The sequence below is a fragment of the Tachysurus fulvidraco genome, chromosome 20, assembly GCF_022655615.1.
Source record: "Tachysurus fulvidraco isolate hzauxx_2018 chromosome 20, HZAU_PFXX_2.0, whole genome shotgun sequence".
NCBI classification, from domain to species: Eukaryota; Metazoa; Chordata; class Actinopteri; order Siluriformes; family Bagridae; genus Tachysurus; species Tachysurus fulvidraco.
Genome location: NC_062537.1, coordinates 12,496,321 through 12,523,666, shown reverse-complemented (window position 1 = coordinate 12,523,666; position 27,346 = coordinate 12,496,321). Strand labels below are relative to the sequence as shown.

The 27,346-nt window shown below is 36.9% G+C and overlaps 1 protein-coding gene across 8 annotated transcripts in view; it reads right to left on the bottom strand.

Annotated features, from left to right (window-relative positions):
* Nucleotides 1–3,815: 3,815 nt before the first annotated feature.
* The window catches only part of mtus2a (microtubule associated tumor suppressor candidate 2a), a 50,240-nt gene continuing 26,709 nt past the window's right edge, over nucleotides 3,816–27,346 (bottom strand). For 7 of the 8 annotated variants that reach the window (XM_047804946.1, XM_047804945.1, XM_047804947.1 and 4 more), the window contains 11 exons: nucleotides 17,271–17,429; nucleotides 14,425–14,523; nucleotides 12,550–12,836; nucleotides 11,452–11,518; nucleotides 10,783–10,997; nucleotides 10,008–10,113; nucleotides 9,842–9,915; nucleotides 9,599–9,697; nucleotides 9,401–9,520; nucleotides 9,077–9,177; nucleotides 3,816–8,538 (listed from right to left, as the gene is read on the bottom strand). In XM_047804946.1, the coding sequence (XP_047660902.1) occupies nucleotides 8,190–8,538; nucleotides 9,077–9,177; nucleotides 9,401–9,520; nucleotides 9,599–9,697; nucleotides 9,842–9,915; nucleotides 10,008–10,113; nucleotides 10,783–10,997; nucleotides 11,452–11,518; nucleotides 12,550–12,836; nucleotides 14,425–14,523; nucleotides 17,271–17,429 (1,676 nt within the window). In that variant the 3' untranslated portion in view covers nucleotides 3,816–8,189. The remainder of the gene's footprint in view (nucleotides 8,539–9,076; nucleotides 9,178–9,400; nucleotides 9,521–9,598; nucleotides 9,698–9,841; nucleotides 9,916–10,007; nucleotides 10,114–10,782; nucleotides 10,998–11,451; nucleotides 11,519–12,549; nucleotides 12,837–14,424; nucleotides 14,524–17,270; nucleotides 17,430–27,346) is intronic. The other variant, XM_027150106.2, reaches the window with a different exon arrangement.

Here is a 27,346-nt window from a genome sequence, read left to right as displayed (position 1 = left end):
TATCAGTATCGGTATCAGTATCAGTGTCAGTATCATTGTCAATATCAGTATCAGTATCATTGTCAGTATCAGTCAGTGTCAGTATCGTTATCAGTATCAGTATCATTGTCAATATCAGTGTCTTTATAAGTATCAGTGTCGGTATCAGTGTCAGTATCATTGTCAATATCAGTGTCAGTATCATTGTCAATATCAGTATCAGTATCATTGTCAGTATCAGTCAGTGTCAGTATCGGTATCAGTATCAGTGTCAGTATTAGTATCATTGTCAATATCAATATGAGTATCATTGTCAGTATCAGTCAGTGTCAGTATCAGTGTCAGTATCAGTGTCAGTATCATTGTCAATATCAGTGTCAGTATCAGTATAATTGTCAGTATCAGTCAGTGTCAGTATCGGTATCAGTATCAGTGTCAGTGTCAGTGTCAGTGTCAGTATCATTGTCAATATCAGTATCTGTATCATTGTCAGTATCAGTCAGTGTCAGTATCGGTATCAGTATCAGTGTAAGTATCATTGTCAATATCAGTGTCAGTATTATCGTCAATATCAGTATCATTGTCAGTACCATTGTCAATATCAGTATCATTGTCAGTATCAGTGTCAGTATCAGTATCATTGTCAATATCAGTGTCAGTATCAGTATCATTGTCAATATCAGTGTCAGTATCAGTATCAGTATCATTGTCAATATCAGTATCAGTATCATTGTCAGTATCAGTCAGTGTCAGTATCGGTATCAGTATCAGTATCAGTGTCAGTATCAGTATCATTGTCAATATCAGTATCAGTGTCATTGTCAGTATCAGTCAGTGTCAGTATCAGTGTCAGTATCAGTGTCAGTATCATTGTCAATATCAGTGTCAGTATCGGTATAATTGTCAGTATCAGTCAGTGTCAGTATCGGTATCAGTGTTAGTATCAGTGTCAGTATCATTGTCAATATCAGTATCTGTATCATTGTCAGTATCTGTCAGTGTCAGTATCGGTATCAGTATCAGTGTCAGTATCATTGTCAATATCAATGTCAGTATTATTGTCAATATCAGTATCATTGTCAGTACCATTGTCAATATCAGTATCACTATCATTGTCAGTATCAGTGTCAGTATCAGTATCATTGTCAATATCAGTGTCAGTATCAGTATCAGTATCATTGTCAGTATCAGTCAGTGTCAGTATCGGTATCAGTATCAGTGTCAGTATCATTGTCAATATCAGTGTCAGTATTATTGTCAATATTAGTATCATTGTCAGTACCATTGTCAATATCAGTATCAGTATCATTGTCAGTATCAGTGTCAGTATCATTGTCAATATCAGTGTCAGTATCAGTATCATTGTCAGTATCAGTCAGTGTCAGTATCGGTATCAGTATCAGTGTCAGTATCAGTATCATTGTCAATATCAGTGTCAGTATCATTGTCAATATCAGTATCTGTATCATTGTCAGTATCAGTCAGTGTCAGTGTCGGTGTCAGTTTCGGTGTCAGTGTCAGTGTCGGTGTCAGTATCGGTGTCGGTATCATTGTCAGTATCAGTATCAGTGTCAGTATCAGTGTCAGTATCATTGTCAATATCAGTATCATTGTCAGTATCAGTCAGTGTCAGTATCGGTATCAATATGTGTCAGTATCAGTATCAGTGTCATTGTCAGTTTCAGTCAGTGTCAGTATCGGTATCAGTCAAATAGACCCCAGGTCTGCACAAGGGTTATATAAATATCATATGTACGAACGATGTTGTCATATGTACAATGACAAACCTTAGCACACAATGTTTTATAAATAAAACAGACTATTTTGTATAGATAGACCGTAAAGGTTTCCATGTCACACACAGAGGTTTGGCCTGCCTTGGATCTGTGTATCGGTGTCAGTGTCAGTATGGGTGTATCATGTATCGGTATCGGTGTCGGTATCGGTGTCAGTGTTGGTGTATCGGTATCGGTGTCGGTATCGGTGTCAGTGTCTGTGTATCGGTATCAGTGTCCGTATCGGTGTCAGTGTCTGTGTATCGGTATCGGTGTCCGTATCGGTGTCTCAGTATTGGTGTATCGGTATCGGTGTCAGTGTCAGTATCGGTGTGTCGGTATCGATGTCGGTATCGGTGTATCGGTATCGCTATCAGTGTCGGTATCGGTGTATCGGGATCGATGCCAGTATCGGTGTCAGTATCAGTGTCAGTATCGGTGTGTCCGTATCGGTGTATCGGTATCGGTGTCAGTGTATCGGTATCGGTATATCCGTATCGGTGTATCGGTGTCGGTGTCAGTATCGGTGTCAGTCAGTGGTGTAGTCTAGTTTTTTGTAGTGAGTATACTGTGATTTTTTTCCCCCTCCCAGCCTCATACGCACCCATCCTAGAGCGACACCCCATAGGCACCACTACACTCACTAATGCATAAAATATGCATCTACATGTAATTTAGAGCATTTTTAAAGACTGCTTATGTGTTATCAACATTCCAATTTATTATAAGCAACAAAAGACAGTCAGCTGATAAAACCTGTGCTCCAGGTCCCATATTCATATCACATTTAAGTGTATCGGTATCAGTGTCGGTATCGGTGTATCGGTGTCGGTGTCAGTATCGGTGTATCAGTGTCGGTGTGTCGGTGTATCTGTGTCATTGTCGGTGTATCGGAGTCGGTATCGGTGTATCGGTATCGGTGTCAGTATTGGTGTATCGGTATCGGTGTATCAGTATCTGTGTATCGGTATCGGGGTGTTGGTATCAGTGTATCGGTGTAGGTATCGGTGTATCGGTGTCTGTGTATCGTGTCGGTGTATCGGTGTCGGTATGTTGGTGTCAGTGTCAGTGTCGGTATCAGTGTCAGAATCAGTGTATCGGTATCAGTGTATCAGTATCGGGGTATCGGTGTCGGTGTGTCAGTGTTGGTGTCAGTGTCGGTATCGGTGTGTCGGTATCGGTGTACCAGTATCGGTGTATTGGTATCAATGTATCGGTAACGGTGTAATCGAATCGGTGTATCAGTGTATCGGTATCGGTGTCGGTATCGGTGTCAGTGTTGGTATCGGTGTCAGTGTCAGTATCAGTGTACCGGTATCAGTGTATCAGTATCGGTGTATTGGTATCGGTGTGTTGGTATCGGTGTCGGTATCGGTGTATAAATATCATATGTTCTATGGCAATGACAAACCTTAGCACACAATGTTTTATAAATAAAACAGAGCTATTTTGTATAGATAGGCGTGAAGGTTTCCATGTCACACACAGAGGTTTGGCCTGCCTTGGATCTGAGCTACTCTGAGTGAACAAATGCAAATGAGCCAGGCCTCACAGGTGATGGGGTGTTTGCACAACAAAAGCAGGGCTGAAGAACTGTGAAAATCTCAACAGGGGGGAATCACACCTCGGGACCCGCACCAGAAAATAAAAAAGTGGCATCTCATTTGGCAAAGGTATTTCCATTGGTGGACTCTTGCATCTGTTTCTTGCAAGATGAAAGAGTCCATCAATGGAAATACCTTTGCCAAATGAGATGCCATTTATCACTGAAATGTTAAACCATTTACTAGCTGTTATAATTTTCCTTCATAAAGGTTAATTTTATTTAAAAACATCTGTCACCTTTTTGAGATTTTAAAGAAAAATGTATTTTAATTATTATGTTAGTGTCAAAGAGGAAAGATACATTTTAATTTTGTAGACTATAATACCATATATAATTCTTAGTTTTAATAAAATTTCCATTTCTTAAAGTGCTTTTCACTGAATTTCCATTCTTTATACATGTTGTCCTTAGAGATTAAATCCAAGAATGAATAGCAGACATGTGTTTTTTACTACTGTATTATTTAATATTTATCCCTCCCAAAGTGCATACAAATGTCTTGAGATATAAATACTTTCCATTCCTTAAGGTTAATAGTAACTAAGCTACAGTTACAGATACAGTGTCAACCATCACAAAAGAAAGATTAAAAAAGTACATATACAGAAAAGATATGATCTGCACAGACAAACATGCACTGCTGATTTCTTTGACACAATAAATATAACGTAAATGCGGTTGCAATTTTGAGTCAACAGGAGAAGGAAGCAGAATAGAAGAAAACAATGAGGGTGAGATTTTCTACAAACACGTTTTGTTCTTAGTGAGATTTGAGATTCAATTCTGTTTCTGTTTCAAATCAGTCCCTGATCCAGTTTTACCTCCATAAAGTAGAACACAGCTGTGATTAGTCATTTAAAACTGAGGTAATTAACCCCCTGAACTCATTAATCGGTTATATGCCTTATATAATATTGTTCAGTAATTAGTAAAACTAATATGAAAGGTGTGGAATATAAGTTTGTATACACCAATGTCTACTGTACTTTAAGGGGTTAAATTATTTAAAATATTCAGCAATCCGTGTTGGTCTATTGACCAATACAGAGGTCATATAAGTATAACATTTATACCTGTACACAATATCACTGTATGTAACATTACTATTATAAAGTTCCATCATGGTGAAGCTCAAATGCCAGAAACAGTAGGATGTTACTAAAGTGCAAATCAGGATGTTCTGAGAGAAATTCTTTGGGAAATGTCAAATTTTTTTTATTTTACTTCACAGCTTGGTTGGTTTGAAGGTAGAAATGTTTCTTTTTTCAATACTGATATTTTGAACAACTCTTTTTTTTCAGTTATATATTGAAATATGTATCTGATCTCTAAAAACATTTTGATTTGAGAATTTAGAGGTTTTTTAGGCTATGGGCGGACTTAGATATAAGTAGCAGAACACAATCTGTAAATGATCGTCTGTGTGAAAATGAAAACAAATTTAAATGGAATTAAAATGAACTTAGTCCAGAACTGAGCTTTATGAAAAATTCAAAGAACAGATGCAATATCACTGTTAAAAACCTCCTCTGTTTTTGCTGTGGTACTGGAAATCAAGGCACATTAATCCAATGTGTATTAGGTTAAATTCTTGAATGATTTTTAGTGTACAAATATTTATTTGTAATAATCAGTATTTGGGTATAATAGCTATTGAATAAGAAAAAGCACATTATATCGAAGTTTAAAACAAATGTTTATAAAACTGATGAATGTCTTTTGTAATGTCTTCTATAAAATATCTGTAATGATATTTTATATAGGTCCTATTTTGCACGTTTTATGACCATTTGTGATAACCGGTTTATGTTAGCAAAAACAGAGGAGTTTTCTGAAGAATTTCAACAACAAATATTGATTACATTATTGACAGAACATTGTCAGAACAAAACAATTGTAAAAATTAGCAATTCAAGCCACAATACAACATGCAGTTGTACAATGATTTAAAAAACAAAATAAACACAATCAAAAATATTTCCATATAAGGTTAAAAAAATAGTCTCTAACCAAAAACATTCTCATTCCAACAAGAGTGTGCTTATTACCAAACCATGTCCAGAAATCATAAGAACTGTATTCAAGAGAGCAAAAAAACAAAAACAGCTTGTTAGCTGTTCTTGAATTAACCTATGAAAAGCACCATCAGACATTGATATTATAGTAAAAAATACCAGTAAACATCTGACAATTTTCTTCATGAGCAGTATCAAAATTCATATCGGAAATTGGACTACCTTTGAAACAGGTAAATACATGATCTAACACTATATCTAAAAAATTCCAATTTTAAAAATTGTGTGGTGTAAGTTATCAAAAACATTTAGATTTATTTTATTTTCTCTCCTAATACTCTGTTCTGAAATACAATATTTGCTTCACAATTCCTCTTGTGCAGCATTTTGTTCAGCCTGGGTACATTATTTGCTCAGTCTGCATAAATTATTCATTAATTAATTCTGATTTCTTCAGTTGGAATTTTATTGCTATAAATAAATTAGGGCATTGGCCAGTCAATTGTCAGTCATTTAGTACTAAAAACATTCTGGGTGTATTTCTAAATTTAATAAAACAAGCTATTTCATTATCAGAAAAAACTTCACAATCTAAAAAAAATCCCTGAAAGTTAAAGTACAATGGCATTTTAAGACATTTTTAGGCTACATTCCCTTATAGAGAGTATAATTTCTACAAGTAATGCTACTCTACACAGTTAATAATATGGGTTATTATAAGTACAGATAAAACAGTGTTAATTAATCAACATTAGATGAAAAAATCTCAATTAACAGTGTTCTGTCTTAGAAGAAAAACAAACTTACCATCTCATTGGTAAAACAGCAGTACACATATAAAAAGAGATTTTAAATAACTACTGAGGTGTACTTCATTCCTAGTCTTATGTATATGGAAGCTTCTGGACCAGAGTCCTAGTATCTACTGTATATTTACTACAATCCCAAGTTTCACAAAAAAGAGCCTGGAAGGCTTTCACAACACATGCACATAGCAAAGTTTCATTACAACACCATACAAATATTATTATTAAAAATGACAAATAGCAATATTTTCATGTAAAATTCTTGTTGTATTTTTATGCACTGTCTGTCCACTGTGTGTATGTACTGTATAATAAGAGACAGAAAATATATTGGGCCTGTAAGATAAAGCAGACGTGTACATGGCAACTTGAGGGACATGACCCTGAGCGGCAGACATTACAGACAAGACTGGAAGACCGGAGCAGTTGTTGTGATTAAAAATTATTTGGTAGTGTGTGCTTCCACTAAATTGGCATTTACTGCGAAACCTGTTGACCTCCAATGATCATGCAAACTCTCTGCAGAGAGTTACACTGGTTTTAAACCTCTGATGTTAAGCTAAAGCTTGGTTTGAGCATGGTGTCATAGACCTTTGGCAGACCAATATGAAGACCTGGATACACCTAGTGTGAATAGTGATATTTGGGAGTGTTACACCAAATATGTTTAATTTCTATGCAAAAAGCATTATGACAGATAATTAGTATGGTGCTAATAATCATTCTGATAGCTGCTTATAAACAATTTGAGGGATCAGTGGGTGGTGTATGTGCAAAGCTGGCCAATGCCTAATTACTGTTAAAAAGTATGAGCTACCTACTGCAGCTATGCAGTCCACATCAGCAATTTTGGTGGTCTGAAGGCCACTTAGCAGCAGATGTGTCTGAATATTTTTAGAAGTGCTTTACATGCAACAGCAGAATGTTTAGCCAAACACCCTGTTCTGTTTGTTTTTCAGTACTAGCTCTATTAAAACTTAAAAGTTCCACTGGTTTTAAAAGTATAACTTACAAATTTCCTAAACAAATTTAGTTACAGAGCAAATACCGAACATACAAAAAATGGGAATAAACTCAAATATGCACATTTTTTTATAGATGGCCTGAGATTTGTTGTCACTATTCCTCATGTTTTACAGATATTCAGGCACTTGTTTACTTTGGTAAACATTAAGTATGCTGTCATGTCAGTTGTGTGAAGAGGAGTGTGTGGTGTGGACTGAATGTTATGTAACATGTTTGGTGTAAAGTCTAGGTCATATTGTTTCCAGCTGTGCTCTATGGGCTGATTCAATGTAAGTTTCTGTTTTTTAAGTTCTCACAGGCCTAACAAAATAAGGCAGCAAGGCATATTTATCCCACAGGCCCTTGAGATTGACACCTGTGACTTCATCTTTTCTTCCACCAGTGCATCTAGCTTTGGCCTGCCAGAGACCTGAACCATGCCCCTAGCAAAACTGTTTACATGTAAAGTTTAAGGATAAAAGCACAGTAACAGTAGAGTTTACTATTACATATCGACTGAGATCAAAAAGTACAGCATGCTCTTGTTTTGAATGTGATAACCTGCTGGTGTGCTGATCACTAAGAAGGCTGAGTGTGTGGGGTGGATACAAAAGGCTTCTGCTGTAGTATAATGTTGTGTTTGGCCCCTTTGTGACCTGGCTTAGAATTAACAGGCTGTAGGATTTAAATGCACTATAGAGTTCTTTAGAACAATCACTGCTCCTAGAGATGAGTTAACAGATGTGGTTGAGATATCAAAAAGATTTTAGGTCTGGCACCCAGAAGTAAAGACACGATCTGACTGTCAGAATCTCTGTCCAGATATTATCTGGGATAGATGTGGACGTTTACAAACTCCTCACTTTGTGTTTTTTATTTGTCACTAAAATCAATGGGCAACAATAATCTCAAACATCACACAATTATATCACTTTGAACAGACTGAAAACATGATGAAATAGGAAATACATAGAAACTGACTAGTTCATTATCTTTAACGAGCTTATCTGGGTAGCGTGTTGGCATTAGGGACTCGTGCTGGAGAGCTCCTGGTTGCTGGCAAGGCCCTGTGAGTCGGAGTACCAGGGCTGGGAGAACTTACTTTATGTGCAGGAGTACTGGGTCCGGGGGAGTATGAGTGTGTGGGAGTTCCAGGGCTGGGAGAGCCAGGGAAGGGGGGATTGTCAAACCCTGGGAAGAAGACCTTGTGGCTGGGGGAGGAGGAAGGAGAGAGATGTGGACTTGTCTGCAAAAGCCACAGCAGCTCTTCGTTGTTTCGGCTCAAGCGTTTCTTCTCATTGGACTCCCTCTCTACATGCTCGTGTAGATTTGCATTCTCCTCTGAAAGTTGCCTATAATGGGTATCACACACTCACAGTTACACACATCGCATCTCTCTCTCTCTCTCTCTCTCTCTCTCTCTCTCTCTCTCTCTCTCTCTCTCTCAGCTTACTTCTATATAGCAAATTAATAATAGATTTCACACTTCACAATGTAACAATTTTGCTGAACAATGAATTCAAAAATCATGTTCAGAGTTGCCGATTTTAATCAGACATTTAAGTTTAGAAAATACATCAAGAGCTACATTATTTATCCTTATTTAGAGTTTTACAAATGTGATCACATTCAATGTTTACTAAAATATATCCTGGGAAAATGACAACCCCATGCCTCTAAGCTTTATCTGCACTAATAATACATTTTATATAAGTACTATATATATTTCAAATAAATAAATACTTTCTTAAATGATCAGTATAATTAAAACAGCTCAGTTTATAATATCAGTTTTAGGCAGTGGACTCACACATTTTGAAACAAATATTATCATCATTTTAATTTATGAGATGTTAAAGAAGACTGAAGGTTATTACTGGTGAGGTTTACCTGGACATAGCAACATTGCGGTCGATGCGGGCCTTCAAGTCCTCGTTCTGCTGTTGTAGAACCTGTACCTTCTCCTCCAGATATATGTTCTTTTGGGCCTGCTCAAATGATCAGGTAACCACAGGGTTTCCCATTAAATTCCTGAAGTCTTATGTACTTCATAGATAAACTGTTCCTTATAATAAATGTGGCTATTATACTGAATGTGCCATCATAACCTTCTAAATCTCTCTATATATCCTTACCTCATAAAAAAAGCAGATAACCTCTAGGAAAGATCCCCAAGTAAATGTGCCTAAACAGGAAATATATTTTAGAGCTTACCACTTTCTCCAGGTGGCAGATCTTCCTCTCCTGGTCATGTATCTGCTGGTTCTTCATCTCCAGAACCTCTTTTAGGCTCCTAAGGTCTTGCTCAATGTGCTGGTATGGGGCGAGTGCATCCTAAAACACAAAAATAAAACCCAGTATAAACCCCACAATTTATTAACGTGTCTGAGAGTGTGTGCGAATAAATTGTACCAATATCTGCTCGTCTGCACTCTTCCTCAGTGCTTCTTCAAAGCGTTTGGCTTTGTCTTGTAAGGCTCGGTTTTGAAATGTCAGCATGTCAACCTGATCCTAAAACAAACACACACTCACTTCACTGTAAACACCTGAAATGGTTTATATGTCATAATATCATGACAGCATGCCACAATATTAACTGATTTGAAATTTAGGTCAAAAACCACAAACTTGTTTGTTAACTGCAGGTGACCTTACCTGAAGGGAGAGTTTATGCTTTTCAAAATCATTCTCTAGAGTAGCTGTCTTTTTTTCATGGATCTTTCTCAAGTCTAAAGTCAGGAGAGAATACAAGCAGGAAATAGGTACAGTGATGCAGTGACACACTAAAATAACATAAAATAATCAAAACATGAACACACACCTCTCATGGTCCTGGCGTGCTCCTCCTGCAGTCTTGCCATGGTCAGATTGTGCATGGTTCTCAGGTCTTCCAAGTCAGACTCATGCTGAGCTGTTAACTCTTCAATCTGAAAAGAAAAAAGGATGTTAGATTTAAATTTATATTCACATTGCTTTTATTACACTATGCTATTTATTACGCTATTACATATTGCATCACTGTGTCTTTTTTCTCTCTATTTATATATAAACACACAGTATGTGATGTACATTTTCTAGTTCTATTCTTAGTTGTGCTCTTTCCTTTGGGAAATGGCAAAAAACAGCATCAGCATATAAGGCCAAAACCTTTATTTAGAGAAAAGCTTAGAACTGCATAAAGGCCAAGCAGCCAGCCTTCTTTACTGTATGTTTCTGTGAGGTCAAAAATCTCATAATGTTTTTAAAATAATTAAATTCTGAGATTACATTCAGGTCTTTTTTGACCTAAAGGTAAATAATGTTTAAAAAAATCGTCTCTGGAATATATTCTTTTCAATTCTAATATGCATGTACTGTTTATGTTATTAAAGAGTATCCCCTGATTATATAGTGGTATTGTTTTCAATATAGAGCAATATATTGCATCTTGCTAGTAATTAAGATAAAGAAAAAATACATGTGCATTACAATTGCAAACAAAATAATATGGTTAAACAACTGTAATGATGGGCTTTCATTAGACTAAATTAAATTAAACTAAAAAAAATAAAACTCTGTGGACACATAGACACTCACACACAGACACACAAATATACCTGCTCCTGTTGCTGGGTTCGCAGTTCCTCCACATTTGACTGGTGCTCAGCTGTCAGGTGGTCTGTGTCAGAGGCATGCTGTGTTCTGAGCTCTTCCTCCAGAGTGGCAAGCTCAGCCTCCTGCTGCTCCTGGAGTTCTTTCAGCTGCAGTACAAAACTCTGCTCCAGTGCAGTCTTCTCCTGCTGCAGCAGCTTCCATTGAGCAGCAGTGCAGGCTGACCATAAGGGAGGAAGAGGAAGAGTCAGAATGTATGTAAATGTCACTGTTGTTGTTTGTATGTTGATCAGGTCTGCTACAGAATTTTAGGTTGATCAATATGATCAGCTAAAATACTTTGATGGGTCCACACAGCAGTCCAGACTGCAGTCCACCATAATAGCTCACTAACCTAATATCTTCAGTCTTCAGACAAGTATGTATTATGCATTGGATTTCATACAAATTCATTTTGAAAAATATGAACACTACTTTCACCCATAACCATATAATTTTCATCTTTTCTTAAAACATGAATGATGTGTATTGTAACAAAATATAGAGACACATCTCACAAATGTAGGATGAGTAGTAAGTGGCTGCCCAGTCAAAGTTTTAAGCTCACATATGATTAGAAATGAGAAAATATATAGATTCTTTGAAAGTCTTTGAAAGAATTACTCAGCACTTACCCACTTCTTCCTGAATCTGGCTGAGCTCCCGAAACAACTCCTTCTCTTTCTGCTCAGCATTTTCACTCTGAAATACATACAAACATACAATTATCCACCCCCTAATCCAGAATGATACATCTACTCACTTTCCAGCTGCAGCTTTAATTATCCAAATATGCATTCATTAACTCTATAATAATATTAAGCAGAAAGCATTTACATAATCAGTACACAATCAGTAATCTGAATCAAATAATACTTATATGCATTTTTTGTTTACATTCTAATGCTTATTGGTGAAATAAAAGCATAAACCTTTGGGGAGTGGGTGTGCATATCTGCACTGTGTGTGTGCACAGACATGTCTGCTATCTTCTGCCATACAGAACCTGACTAGCATAAAATTAACTGTTTCTTTATAAATGTCACATGTGATTTGTGTTTTCCTTCATTAAACACACCAAATTTAGGTGTCTGAATTAGGTATGTTGTGGCTCTTCAGGTGTGAGGTCTATCCCAAAGGTTTCAGACAACACAAAGAACTGTGGAAGAATTAATCAAACTGCACTCTCCTTTTTGAACACCAGAGGGCACTGTGTAAAAGGCCTGCCCACGTGATTGTCAACACAGTTTTAAAAAAAATATATGTTCTTGTATTGAATATCCTATCATCTGAGGGAAGGAAAAAAGAAAATTTTCAATCCAATTGATAGTCACACTCATGTGGTTTAAATAAGTAATAATTTTAGTTAAATCTGAGCACGGTTTGAATTGAGCAAGATACCTAAGGATGTTGTAGTACAGAAAAGAAACTCAATTTTGTTTAATTAATGTCTGAATTAATATCTCATTTTAAATCAATAAACAGCCTCAATGTAAATTTCTTTGTACTATTAAAATATAGTCACAATCTCTCTAATCATTGAATACAACACAAACGACACAAACAATGCATAATGAACAGGTGAATGTTAAGGTCATGGCTGCATACAAGGCAGATAAAATTACCTGCTCAAACAAGTAATATTTTTTTCATGTATTTATCCTAAAGCCTAACACTAAACTGACACAGTTTGTAATAACATGTTTAACATGCATTTTTGTGTATGTTAATACCTTCAGGCAAAAGTGCTGGGTGCAGATGGCTAAGATATCCAGACCTAGAACTGTCCTCTTCAGCTCAGCCCGGAGAGCCAGCAAGAGACCATTCTGCTCCTTGCATTGAGTCTGCAGCTGCAACACCTCCTCCGCTCGCGTCTTCTGCTCCTCAATCTCTTTTTCCTTCCTCTTTGCCTCTTCTTTTTTCTTTTCTGAGCCTGGAGAAATGCTGCGCCTTGTAACTGGCAAGCCCGTGTTCCCCGGAAGTCCAGGGACTCGTGCTGCTGCCCGAGGTCTCTGCAGGACTGGAGAGAGGAGACCAGTTTCATGCAGAAGTTAATGCAGGTGTCACAGCCCATGAACTGTTTCTCTCTGAGGACCTGATGAGTTCAGATTAACACACCTCTCTTTATTTGTTTGTTAAATAGGAGCAGTAAATAGGCCTCTTGTTGTGGAGGTAAAAACTAATTAAAAAGGCTCTATGGACACAGCAGGTGTGTCATAGAAATAAGGCCACAGGTTTCTACTCAAGCAGAAAATATTACTACGATGACGTGTGTTTCTGCACCCTTAAATTCTACATCACACACCACAAAGGTGTGTTTTTAAACTTCGGTTTTAGCTTTTAGTTTGTTGTTGAAATTTTGATTTCAACATCCAAACTTGTTTTTGTCTTAAGTTCATCTTAACAGCTTTAACCAAATATCTGTAAATCCATTAATGTCATATAAACTGATAAACATGCTTGTACATTAACCTACACAGATTACAGGAGCATAAATCAGGAGTGACAAAGTGACTGTCAGAGGGCTTATGTATTTAATCTCTAATGCACACACCCACATCCATCAGAGTGGATGTGGAACATGTATGGTTTGCCCTACAATCATGAAGAAGAGAAAAGTGATGGCGTCTTGGTAATAAAACAGGCCTAATAGAAGGGTAGAAAATGTTTTTCATGGCTCAGAGGTGACAACATGACAGAAGCTTTTAAGTAAAGAGAATCCACTCTTATGGGGGTGGGAGAGAGGGAGAGGGGGGAGAGAGGGAGAGAGAGTGAGGTTGAGAGAGAGAGAGAGAGAAAGAGAGAGAGAGAAAGAAAGAGAGAGCGAGAGAGAGGGGGGAGAGAGAGAAAGAAAGAGCAAGCGAGAGAGAAAGAGAGTGAGAGAGAGGGGAGAGAGAGAGAGAAAAAAAGAGAGCAAGCGAGCAAGAGAGAGAGAGACTCTACAGATCTATATTATTTATTTTATTGTAATATATGAAGTTTATTAACACTTCACATATAAATAATGTAAATATATGTTAATGTAATCAAAGTGGTAGCTATATAAAAGGCTTTGCATTTGAAAGCTGACATGTTTCCATAAGAAAACATTCTAAAACATAACATGTCTAATGTTATACCAGGAATTCCTCCTAAATGGGGCCAATCATTGTCAATGTCAATGTCAATTATTTAGCTAGAAATCATTCTTATTATTTAGGTATAAATCATTGTGTTTTAATATTTTTGCTTATTTTGTTATCTTCATAGTTTGGTCTTAATAGCTTGGTCAGAATGATGCTCACACTTTCAGACAGTTATCTTATAGGTGACCCATTGTATTAAAGCATGATATAAACCTATATTTCAGGGGTCCACAGTTTAAAGTAAGGAATTATCATTTTTGAAAAGACATTCTTCACTTCTTGTATAATTTGCTTGAATTGCTGACCCGCTTTTCCATATATACTCCATATATATCTGGGGTTTTGAAATAAATAAATGCAAATAAAATGCAATCCATGTAAGGCATAAAGCATTTTTGTTTTTACATCTACATTTTTATCTATGGCAATTCATTTGAACTCAGAAAGTGAATGTTGCTGATGCAGGACAGAGGTTTTTCTCACCTGGTGACTGAGGTTTTGGTGAAACGACAGCCAGACGCTTTGGAGATGAGAGCACTGAATGAGAGCCCTCAGATGTCTTCTGAAAGTCTTTGCGAGAGCCTAATATGCATAAACAGGAAAGAGTAAGCAAAAAGTAAAAAAAAAAAAATTAGTATAAGCAGAGGGTGCTGTGCATTTTATCTGGCCTCACAGAGCTACAGTTCTTTAGATGTTTTTCCTTTTCTTCGTTCACTTTTCTCTCTGTTACTCCTTGGCTGAGGTGCCAGAGAAAAAGATCGATTTCAGTAAGGTGCAGTCAGGCACTAAATGAGGCAGTCTCACGCTCCTTTAATATCTTAGCCTAGCTGGAATGACATGCTGCGACCCTGACACACACTACTGCACTCTAATGCAGCCCTCTACTAGCACCCTTTTTACCGATTCCACAGTAGCTCTCATAAAATCACATCAATTCAATTGCACTGTGAGGCCCATGCAAGATAGGTACACCATAAATCAGTCACTAAATTTAGGCAATGAATTAATCTCATAGTACAGTATTAGCAAATTTTTGGCATATAGCATTTTTATATAGAGCAAACATTTTTATTTTTGTGTATCAAAGCTCGTCATTACTGTTAACTCATCTCCACGTGAAGCAAACAACCAAACAAATAGATCCCCAGGCTCACTAGCACTAAATCCAGATGTTACCAAAACCCTAATATCACCATTTTGCCCCACGTTATCCCCTCAAAATATATCCCAACATTGAAAGCAAGAAACTGATGTGAATTTAAGCACTGGAGCAATTCCTAGATTCCATCCTCTTCAGAAGCAGTGTATATAATAGAGACTTTAAAGGTTCTGTAGTAATTATTGCCATAAGCCACAACCGGCAGCACCTGCTAAGAATCAAACCCATTTCATCACTCCCTGCTGGGTTAGCAGCTCTGGCAGACCTCCCTCCTCCTGACTCTGGAGCACCTCTATGGGTACACAAACTGCAGGAACTACACGTTGTGCTTAAATATCAATGGGCTGAAGTGTGAGAGTGACTGATAAAAAAATATAGGATTCAGATTCATGTTCCTGCTGCCAATGCTTTTTGTCATCATTGTTCATAAAGTGAAAAGTAAATGTCTAGAAGATGAGCAAAAAGACCCTGCAGCATCAGTATGTCACTGTGAATTATTATAATATACTTCTCTATAATTAAATTAAGAAAACTTTAATTAATATGGTGTATTTGGTGTAAAGATTAACTATGGGGAGAAACTGGGAGTTAAGCAGAAGGTCAGATTAACAGATAAAACAGATATTGTTTTACAGTATCTGTAAAATGCTTCTCCTATTTTTAAAGCACCATCTATCACTAGGCTCTTGCAAATTTTATGTACAGGTACATGAAACATGAAAATATTAGCATTAATACGGTATGTAATGTATGTATACTATACATAATAAATATGTATAATACTATACATATTGTAATGTGTCTATTAGCACACATTGGCTTAATGACCAATTCATGTGAAAAGATAACAAAAAAGTATATTGAGTAACAAGCAGTGCAGACAATTTTATCTTTCCAGGAATATTCAGATCAATCCGTTTTTTGGAGAAACTATATTTGGACAGTCCATTGCAGACAATAAACAAAGCTATTACAAACTGTTAGATACTTGTCACCAACCAGCAAATAGCTTTAAGCAATTTGTCAACAGTTTATGGTGGCTGATGTCAAGTAAACAATGTATGCACTCAATGTCTCTCTTTTTTCTACCAGTTTATGGTTGTCAATGTTCATTACATCTGTAGTGTGTCAGCTCATCTCTGGTCCTGTCAATTTTTAAAATCATTTCATGTGTATTTTCCACTTATTATGACATGCTGTTGAAAGGTAGATAAATAATCTTTGATATGCTATATGTATACCCCCATTGCTTGTTGTGATGTTCATCCCTGATCCTGACATATTTATACTGCTTCTCTAACCCTGTAGACCTGCCTGATTCATCCTGATGCTCTACTTCTGATTCTCTTGAGATTTCTGTACTTTTGACTCAATTTCTGCTGCTGTGGGTGGTCCTAGTTGGATGCTCTATGTTTTACATTTCCAGGAAAGTCTTCTTCTGTGGATAATCCTACCTGGAGAATGCAGACTAATCCATCATTGTGATACTCATTCCAAACATCCTTTCAACACAAAATTCCAGTTTTCCTGTTCTCTTCCACTGCAGGCTGTAATAATTTACAATCCCACTATCTAGTGTCACTCAGAAGAGGAGGGCTATGTTTTGCATCTGGTTCCTCTAAAGATTTCTTCCTCAGGGTGTTTTTCCTTGTCAGTGCCACCTCTGGCTTGCCCATTAGTGTTCTAAATATAAATCTACACCCATATGTCTGAAAATCTGCCAATAAGAATGTGTATTGTTAAAATCGTTAAGCTTTAAAATGGTACTGGATTGAATGGTTTTGAGAATCAATTGATAGCCTGCTTCATGACAGGTTATAGATAAATCATAAAGCAATTATTGTTATAAAACTATAGAGCAGATAATATGTTGCCCTGGATTTTAGAATATTAGCAATATTTGTCTCTTCACATCAATTGAATAATCAACACTCTACAAAAACACTCTTATAAAATGCAGTTTTAAAACATGCAAGCTTTTTTTCTTATTAATTTATTTTTAAACGTATTCAAGTTTGTATCTTAAAATAATGATAAGCATTATTGATTTAGTGTAACAAGTTTCCTGCCTGGAGTGGAGTTTTTTTTCATGGCATTGATAAGCAGAGTGTTTGGTTTCATCTTCCCATCATTGAAATAGAAGTTCTTAGGCTCTTTATCATGTTCTTACCAACTGGGGAGCCTGGTGGAGGAGGCAAGAGTGGGCGGCGAGTGGGTACAGGAGTGCTGGGAGGCTGGGGGCTGCTGCGGAATGGCACTCTTGGCCCCTCTCCACATGAAGCTGATATCACCCTGTGAAAAGGAGGGTCTTCAGTGATACTGCCAGGACCTATTAGCAAACAAACAAATAAAAAACACTAATTAGCACATTATTATAGAGCACTAGCAAGATTAAGCAATGGAACTAGACTTATCAGCATTTCCTTGACCTTGAATTCAATGTCAGCAACTGCATAGATTACTTTTTCTCTTTAATTGTTCTTTAGCATTTTTGCTTTTGAAATCATACAGTGCTCCGTAGTGACGTCCGGGACACCTCTCATGATGTTAAAATGTAAATTTCTCATGTATTTATTAGACATCACCTTGGTAGCATGTTTCAAAACAGGAATAAAGGGAAGGAGTGTTTCACCTTTGCCTCTAGCCACTCAAAATCCAGAAAAATTGGACTAGACTGACTAGTGCAGCAAAATGTGGAGTAATGTGTGGAACTGGGTAAGCAGCTAAGAGTCATAGCAGTACAAAATCTTCTAACTGTATACTTATGTGTTATTATCTAAATGGTAGTGACATAAACACCAAGGACAACAAGACTCTCTGCACATCCCTCCATAACACTGCAGTAGGTGTAGGACTGACAACACAAAATCAGTTTCCATCCAGTTTGACTGCAAATGAGTTCTGTAATCAGGAGAGAAGAGTTTAATTTCCTGTCATAATAAATCCCAATTACACACTCCGTATTATTCATAATGTGTAAGTGTGTGGCAAGCTGTGCACTGGCCAGTGGCTTAATAAATGTTGTCACACATCCAGAGAAGCATTACAAAGAACCCACATATATTTTTCACTAGAGGAGAATACAAAATCCTTAATTAATCTTAAACTATACATACATTCACACTGATACACATGGGGCATAGAGTTCTGAAGTGAACCAACCGCAGTGATGATACTTCTGAATGAATACAAAGATGTGCTGACATTTTTCCCATAATGAAGACAAATGTACAACTGAGTAAGCAAACAAGATTCTCTTTCTGACTTTGATTCATAATGTACTATAGAATATGTTTTTAAGGAAATGATAAACTCATTATTTGATTTGGTGAAAGCTGTATTGGAAAGGAATATTAAGCCATCAGCAGTTTTTGTCTCAGGTAGAAGCATTTAGAGAACATGCTGTGTGGCAGAACAAAAGGAAACAGAATCTCAGGAGAGGAAAAGGTAGGGGGGAGGAGAAAGAGAAAATGAAGATGAGGTATCTGTGGTGAGGTGAAGAAGAGGGGAGACGTGCTGATCATTATTGAGTAGTAAATGCACACAGAGCAGATAACATGAGAAGATGGTAGAGAAGAAGGGTGTTACGTCCCCCATAATAATGTTAGTTTTTTTTTGGAATGGTGTTTTGTTGTTGTTTTTCTTCCCTTCTCTTTTGCCCTCACTTTTGTTTTAACAGGTCAGTGTGTGTCTGCCAATCACAGTGATGCATGGTGATGACAATGTGCAGCTCCACCAATGGGGACGCCCTACGTGGGATTTAAAAGGCACACCTGTGCAGGAGGCGGGGGAGTTCTCTGGCATGCGGCGTCTTTTGTTTGCCTGGTGGTTGACTCGTGTGGTTTTTGTTTTGTCCTGTACCATCCTTGTGTTAATTTGTTGGTTAAGTCTGTGTTCTGTGCTGTATCAGTGTTCCATGCCTCATTCTGGTCCTGTCTCTCTGATGTTTCCTACCGACTGTTATCTGGCTGATTAAATATCAAATCACACCATAAACGGGGAAAGAGATAGAACAGGTAAGACATCACGTGATGTACATATGCAACACTGAGCCACAGCTACTTGTTTAGAACACTAGGTTAGTGACACGTGCCACCCCTTGTATTTTTGTTTCTAGTAAGTGTAGTGTAGTTAGGGCGTCTTGCCCGCTGAAGATGTTTCTTTTCGTTTAACGTATGGTTTATCGTGACTGAGTTAGATTAGAAGTTTTGTTTCCGGTTTAGTAAGATTGTTTTGTTTTGTTTCTTTCCCTGAGTTGGCACGGTCTTGTTCTTTTCTCTTGTCCCTGTTTTGATGTGAGTTATTTTGGGTTTGTTTCTCGACTGTACATAGTTGTGTAAACACTATAATGTATATAGTTTGTATATAATGCTTGGGCTGGTTTGTGATGGTATGGTTCTCTAGAATAAAAGACACTATTGTGGACTTGGTGGTTTCCAGTTAGTACTTATTTCCAGTACATGTTCAGTGTTTTAATGTTGCACCCTTGACCCCTAGGCACATACAAAAAGGGTTTGTAACAAATGGCTACAAGCATAAATACTCCATTAAGAGAATATACTGTAGAGCGAGTGAGAGAAAAAAAACTAGAGGATATAAGAGAGAAACATAGATAGTCAGGCAAAAAGAGATAAAAGTTAAGGAAAGAGATGACCAACAAAACACAATAAATTAAAAATGGATTTCTTTTGACTTACAGAACTACAAATGGAAGCATCAGTAATGCTTTTCCATCACAGCAGGTGCCCAGTCTGGAAAACACACCACAGATGTGCCACCATAAGAAAAAGGGTGACATAAATTATTAACCATGAACCATCAGGCCAACACCCACTTTGAAATGACAGTGAGATGCATGACGATAAAGCAAATCTACTGCTACATGACAGCATGGGCAACCAGAGTGAAAAGGAGTGATCTGAGCCCCTGGCACACCAATTACATACATCAGTCCAGCTTAAGGCAAACTGACAGGCGACCAAGTGGTAATTTAATCAAAAGTGTCAGCAGAAACACCAAATTAAGTAGAGAGAAATAGAGGAAAAGAAAGACAGAAATAGATTTTGAAAAACTGCTGTTGGCATTGAAAAGCAATTTACTTTTATCTTTACTGGTGAATTTGTTTACTTTGATTAACTGACACATTAAACATGAAAAGCTCACATAGACTGTCAAAGTCCTGCCTCACAGTAAGTAAAAACTAAATAATGGACCCCATATTCCTTAATCGTGAAAACCAATGTAGAAGTATAGTACACAACACTTGAGTAAAAGTATTGATATTTTATTAATGATTCACATATAATAATCAAGAAAATGACTTCTGACTAAAAAACACTTTATTTTGATTGAGTCTCAAAATGGAATTATTAAAAATTTCCAATTGCTTTCTTTTTTGGCTAGCTTTACAGTCTTCTGGGGAACAATAACAGTAATACTTTGTAGTTTGTTTCTTTTCATTCCTGAAGTCAAATAACCAAGCAGCATATTTAGTACACTAAATAATTTAGTACACAATACATGTCAATTAAACATATCCTCAGATACAAAGAGCAAATATCCATCAGAGTATAGCACAGTCTCTGCCTTGGCAGACTGTCAGAGAAATAATGTCTCAGTGGAACAGACACTGTGAAAGCATGAGAGCTGTGGATTGTCTGAGGTTGACCAGCAAATAGAACGTAATTGAAAAATAGCCATAACTGCTTAACCGAAGATAAAGGGCTTAAATAAAAAACAGATGTCTACACATAAATAGTAGGTCTGTAGGCACAATGGTAGCCACTGAAAACAACATGCATGTTTAAAACTCTGAAAAGTTTAGCTTTTGCACGTTTTGCTGAGGAGTTAGAGCTCTAGCGGCTCTGTTGTGCTATAATATTGTAATTCATGTGTGTCAACGTAATTTTACAAAATATCCTGGAAGCCAAACTGTAATATTCCACAGACAAAAACAAATCTTTTTAATAACACTTGGAAAATAATATGTGAAGCAGCATAGGGACTGAGGATGGGTAGTCATGCAAGACAAACATTACTATCAGGACTTTGTTTGACAAGTGGACTTAGATTGATAACCAGTGCAACTGATGGAAACTGGAGTAGTGTGAGGTGATATTTCAGTATAGCTGAGGACTCTGGCAGCTGAGTTTTGTATATAATGAGAACATTATTAGGGTTTAACTAGAATGCCAATAAAAAATTAAATACAGATATCAATATGAGGGAGCTGTACAGGACCAGTGATTCAGCATCGAATGATTTATTAGTGCAGGTGAACTGTATCTTAGGCATGTGTGAGACTCTCTCATGGAGTGTTTTCTCTCCCTTCCTCTCAGACTAAATCTATAATACAGAAGCACAGGAGGAACACATAAGCCAAAACACAGTTAGGCTTTGAAAGTCGGACAACTCTGGCTTTTCTCATTTGATGAAGCGTGTGTGTGTGTGTGAGTGTGTGTGTGTGTGCACACTCTGGGATCTGGCTAAGGCTCCGAAGGCTGTTAAAATTGCTCACGGTCCAAGGAGGGGATGGGATTTAAGCATGTGGAGTAATCCATCCTTTCCTTTTTAGAATGTGAGCAACAGACTATTGGAGCCCTGGCCTGGATGATCCCACTCTGCCTATGAGAGCTGGGCCAGCCATGTCTATGCTTTTTAGTCATACGAATTACTGATGATTTGGCCATTAGTAGCTAATTAAAGTATTTGCTCTTTCATTGATCAAAATATTTTAAAACCATCATGTTCTGCTTATTCTCATATGGTCCTCAACTCATCTTCTCTTTCAGATAATCGTGCGTCTAATAGGATCTCAGCATGTCTGGCAGACACCTCATCATGGCATGTCAACATCAGAACTGGACCAGGGGAAGCAGTGGAAGAAGCTAGTCTGGTCTGATGAAGCACAAGTTACATGATACGGACAGCCGGGTGCATGTGCGTCACTTATATGGGAATGAGATGGCACCAGGATGCACTACGAGAAAAAGGCAAAAGAGTCCCTGTGATGCTCGAGGCAATGTTCTGCTGCAAAAAAAGGGCCCTATATTCATGTCAATGGTACCTTGACATTTACCACATAACTAAAAACAGCTCCAGAGCAAGTACACACATTCATAGCAGCAGTATACCTTAATAAAGAGTTTCACTGTGCTGTAAGGTAAATGTGACAAAATAAAGGCTTCTATTCTATTAATGGCAGTGGCCACTTTCAGCAGGATAATGTGCCCTGATACACTGAAAAAAAGTCTTCAGGAATGCTTCAGGGAACATAAAGAGCTCAAGGTGTTAACTTGGCCTCCAAACTCCCCAGATCTCAAACCATATAAGCATGTGTGGCATGTGCTGGACAAACAAGTCTTATCCATGGGGACCCTATCTTGCAAATTACAGTACTTACACTAAGGAGCTGCTGCTAATGCCTTAGTAACAGATATGTCTTTGGTCTCATGCTGATTGTTTTGTTCTGAATATCAAATGAGAAATGAGTAAGCTAATGTAGGCACAGCACAGCACATATATAAACAGAACCAGAAGCAGGAATTCGTATGTAATGTAAATGCAATGTACCAAGCATCAAGCATATGCATCAGATCAGACAAGCACACTGCCCACTTTGTCTGAATCCATAAATACTAATGAGAGACACAGAAAGAAGGAGATACTGAACAGCATTTAATAAAGAAATCTAAAAATCTTTTAACAGCTAAATAATGCACCATGACAAATCCACTACACAAATAGCATTAAAATGCATGGATTTAAATGATCCTGAATTGACACTACAATAAGCAGTTGTTTAAATGTAGCTTGCTTGTGTGTCTGCCTTGAAGAACCATCTGTTCTCACCATTGACGATGACTCACACAACCAAGTGTGTGATAGCCTTTCTACTCTCGTTACACGTTAACACAGACAATCCTCCCACATCTCTTCATCTTGTGCAGCATCTTTTCTAGCTCTTTTTCACTAACTCTCTACCCTTATTCCTCACCCCCTGGATCTCTATTGTAGATGTTCTTTAACTGGTAATGTGCTGAACAGGCAGGGCTAAATTTTGCTGTGTGTTCAATCATGTCTCTGCAATAGTCTCATATGGGAAAAAGGCTGTGTTAACAGCATAACCACTTAATTTCATTAGACATGATAAACTGGTTATTTGATTAAATCCTGAACTAATATTTGTGTTATTAGCAAGCAATCTAAATGAAACTCATATCCAATAAAGTTATCCGTCAGCAAAGCTTTCCCCCCACAGACATTTATTTATGAACGATAGCCACAAAACCACCTGGGAATTTTGGTTAACAGAGAGTCAATAATTTTTTTAAAGTGACTGGCAGACAAACTAGTAGACGAGCAAATGCAGGCGATCTGTGTACAGTACATTGCTTTACCTCTGAAAAACACACCTCCTCGAAAATCAATCAAAATTGTGTCACCTTGTCTCAAGTTCAATATTTCAGGCATGTGAATGTAAGACAAAGCCCAACTATAGATGGTGATGCTGCATAACATGAGACAACGATCACTTTTTATAACTCTGCTCATTAACACTGCTTAGAATGCACAACACCTTTTTCCCACTAAATAAAATACAGGAATCTCAGGTAATAGAAAACTGAAGGTTTTTTCCTTTTGTTGGTTATCAGTAAATTTGCTACAGTTGCATGGTGAATGTGAATTGGCTGGTCTGCATGCACAAATTCATGCCAATTTTCACCATTGGCAAAATATACAACATGGTGCAAATATTGTGCTTTGTCAAGCGCTATTTTATATATTTCTTTTTAGATATGTGGACATTTTGTTCTCCATATTTATTGAGAACAAACAAATCTGACTGTATTTTTTCTGACAATATTAGCTAGCTAATTATAGAGATGATTGTATACTGAATATACAAGCTATAATTCATTAGTCAATCAGACAAAGAAACAATGTGGATCCATTACAAAATACCGATTGTGCTGTTAAACAATGTAGAGAAAACAAACTAGTTTGAAACTAGGAAATGAATACTTTCGTAGTCTCCTATATACTATGGTACATACTACATACTGGAACACAAGGGAATGAAAACTGTTACATGTGTTACAGCAAGAATCACAGCAACAGGACAAAGTGTATAGAAGAGTCTCCATTATATCTCATGACACTCAATACTAGGTCTTACAAGTTGCATAACAGCTAGAAGTCACACAGATGTACACACAGTGAATGGCCATTGTGTGCACAATAGCACAGAATACAATACCTGCCAGCCATTTTCTCACTTTCCTGACATTAAGTACAGGGATGTAAGAAATACTTGTTTGTAGTTACAAAAAAAGTAAACAGCCTATCCATCATTCTTGCACATTTATTGAAAGCTTAAATATACAAAAGAAAAAAATAACACTGTATATTCACTTGGGAGAGAAGGATAAAATAAAACAAAATGATTTTGTCTGATACACAGAGACTATACAATGATAACAGCATCCTAAAAGGTTTGAAGAATGAAGCGGCAGCACATCATATTCCTTTCCTCCTCTCCTGTCAATCTTGTACACACAAACAAACTGTGGGGGTGTATCCTTCATCTTTGCATAAAAGGTTCGGTGGCCTGAGCATTCGTTAAGGTCAAACGATGCTGGAGCCTTTCAACATCTCACAGCAAGAGGCCAGCTTCAAACAGATTCTACAGTGAAGACATTTAACTCTAGTTAAATAAAGTCTCTATTATGCATTCACTGAGGCTATATATTCAGAAACGGTTCAAAGAACATGCACATGTTGAATAAAAGGACAACCAACCAACACTGGTTTAGTTTATTACTGCCAAATAAAATACTTGCTAACCATTGTGTTCTAAATTATTAGGAACAAAGAAAAAAATTCAAGTCTCTTAAATGATCTGTTGAATGCTGACACTAATATAAACACCACCCCAGGGAATAATGTTCCAGAGACTAAATCTTTATTATTTTCTGAATATTATTCGAATTCATTTCTCAAACCATTGGACAAAATGAGCTTAACCATATACAATACCTCTACCATTTAGATACAGGCATGCATCTAGAGTTTAATTAGTTTAATTCTCATTTCATTAATAGAGGCTATTTAAAATATTTTGCATCTAGTGCCTATAAATGGTTTTAATGTACAATTTCATTTGGCATTAAGAAATATTGTTAGTGCTACATACACACAGCAGACGCAATGTTAAAAGTGCTAAAGAGGAATAAAAAGAAGAAAACTGTCATGAAGACTGTGATGACGTTCATGATCATGTAGATTTAATATGCTTGATCATATAAGCAGTGCTTTGGTAAAAGTATACAAGAATAATGCTTTGCAACTTCACGATTGTTTTCAATTACAGTTTAGTACTGAATGTTTATGTTTATTCCAATGTAGACCAATAGGATGCTTAGAAATTCATGTACTGCATTTTAGTGACATATAATTTTAAATTCAGCCATAAATATACTACTAATATGTATGAAATGCAGTATAACATATTGTATAAATAATTTCATACTTGATTATATATTGTCCTATACTTCAAAAAATACACAAATGGGCACATTATCATTTCATACTGTATGTGTGTATTTGGATGTGGATAAAAAGACGTTAAAGCTGACATACATTTATTTATAAATAGTTATAATGGGTGAGGATTTTGTTAGTGAATCAAAAGACACTGTAGAATGTGACAGTGCCATAGACATAGTCATTGATTATGTTAGAAGTGAGCTAAAAAACAACAACACTGATTCCACCTTTAAGCCTATACATGACTACTTCACATGGAACATCGTTAATAATTGTTAATTATTAGATGTGTCTTACATCTATTTCATTCTCTCTGAAACCACAGTCCACATATATCACAGAAAATGCAGATGAAGTGTGGCATGGTATTACCTTGGAGAACAGAGTGGAGGACTGTATCAGCATTAAGAGCCTGAGATCAATACAGTGTTAAGGCTCAAACAGGACTGGCTATAACGACAGCTTAATCAATTCATCTGCTCTTGCAATAACATTCCACACTCTCCAATTCAAATCCATTTATCCAATTACAACTCGGCCTACATCAATCAAGACTCATTCAGTCTCAGCGACCTGAACTCATTGGAGACTAAGGTGCGCTTGAAAATCCCTGATCGATAATTCACACCATTACAACCAGGCTAAGATACAATCCAGTAACATAAAGTCTCTAGAACGGGCATCACCAAATGGCGGACCGCGGTCCGGATCCGGACCGAGTGACGGGTCTGCCCGGACCCGTTAAAATTCTAATATTATCATATTAAGCATCTCCTTATTATAATCTAATATTATAAGATTATATAAGCTCTTTGACATTAATAAAAAGATAAATCTTTCGTTTATGCGCAGTTAATCTAGTTACGACAGGAGCGTCATCAAAAGCCAAGCCAAAAACAGATTGTTTCTGTTCCATACTCCAGAGCAGAAGATGGCAGTAATGCACCTAATTACGCTGGCAGGACAATTAAGATTCAAACTGCTGGCAGGACAGTTACATGCCCATGTCTCTCACTAGGAACGGAGGATGGAAAGGGAGTAAGGACAGGTGGAAAGGAGAGAGGAAAAAGGGAGCTGCTCAAAGCTCTGCACTTTTCTTTTATTCAGTAAATTCTGCCCTGTTCTATTTTACTTGAAATGTTCTTTTGCCCAAGGTTCCTGTGTTATTAATGTAGTTAATGTTTAAAAAGGGGGCAGCTCAAAAGTCTTTTGTTTAATTTTTTTTTCTTAAAGATTAAAATCACTTTTATGTTATTTGAAAGATTCTGAATGTTTTACATTACTTGAAATATAGGCCCTAAGTTCAGGCTGCACAAAGCTGTTTGCACTTTTTATTTATTTTATTCAGAAGAAATTCTGTGTCTGTTGTCTGTTACTTGACATGTAGTAAAGACAATACTACAGTATTGTTTTCCATTCAAGTGCCATACAAGTTCAGACTTGAAATTTAACAATAAATTATATAGAAATGTATGTGCGTTATTGATTTTATTAACATGAGGGTACACTATTTTGAGTGCCAATATAAGATTCGTACCTTTGCTGGGAGGAAATTTTAGTAACTGGACCTCTTTGAATTTTAATTGAATACCCCTGCTCTAGAAGACTCCAGAATGCATCTATTTGCATTAGAAGTTATTAGTATAATGTTTGTCGTAGGGTGTGTTCCCTGAAAATCGATAAATGTATACAGTCATC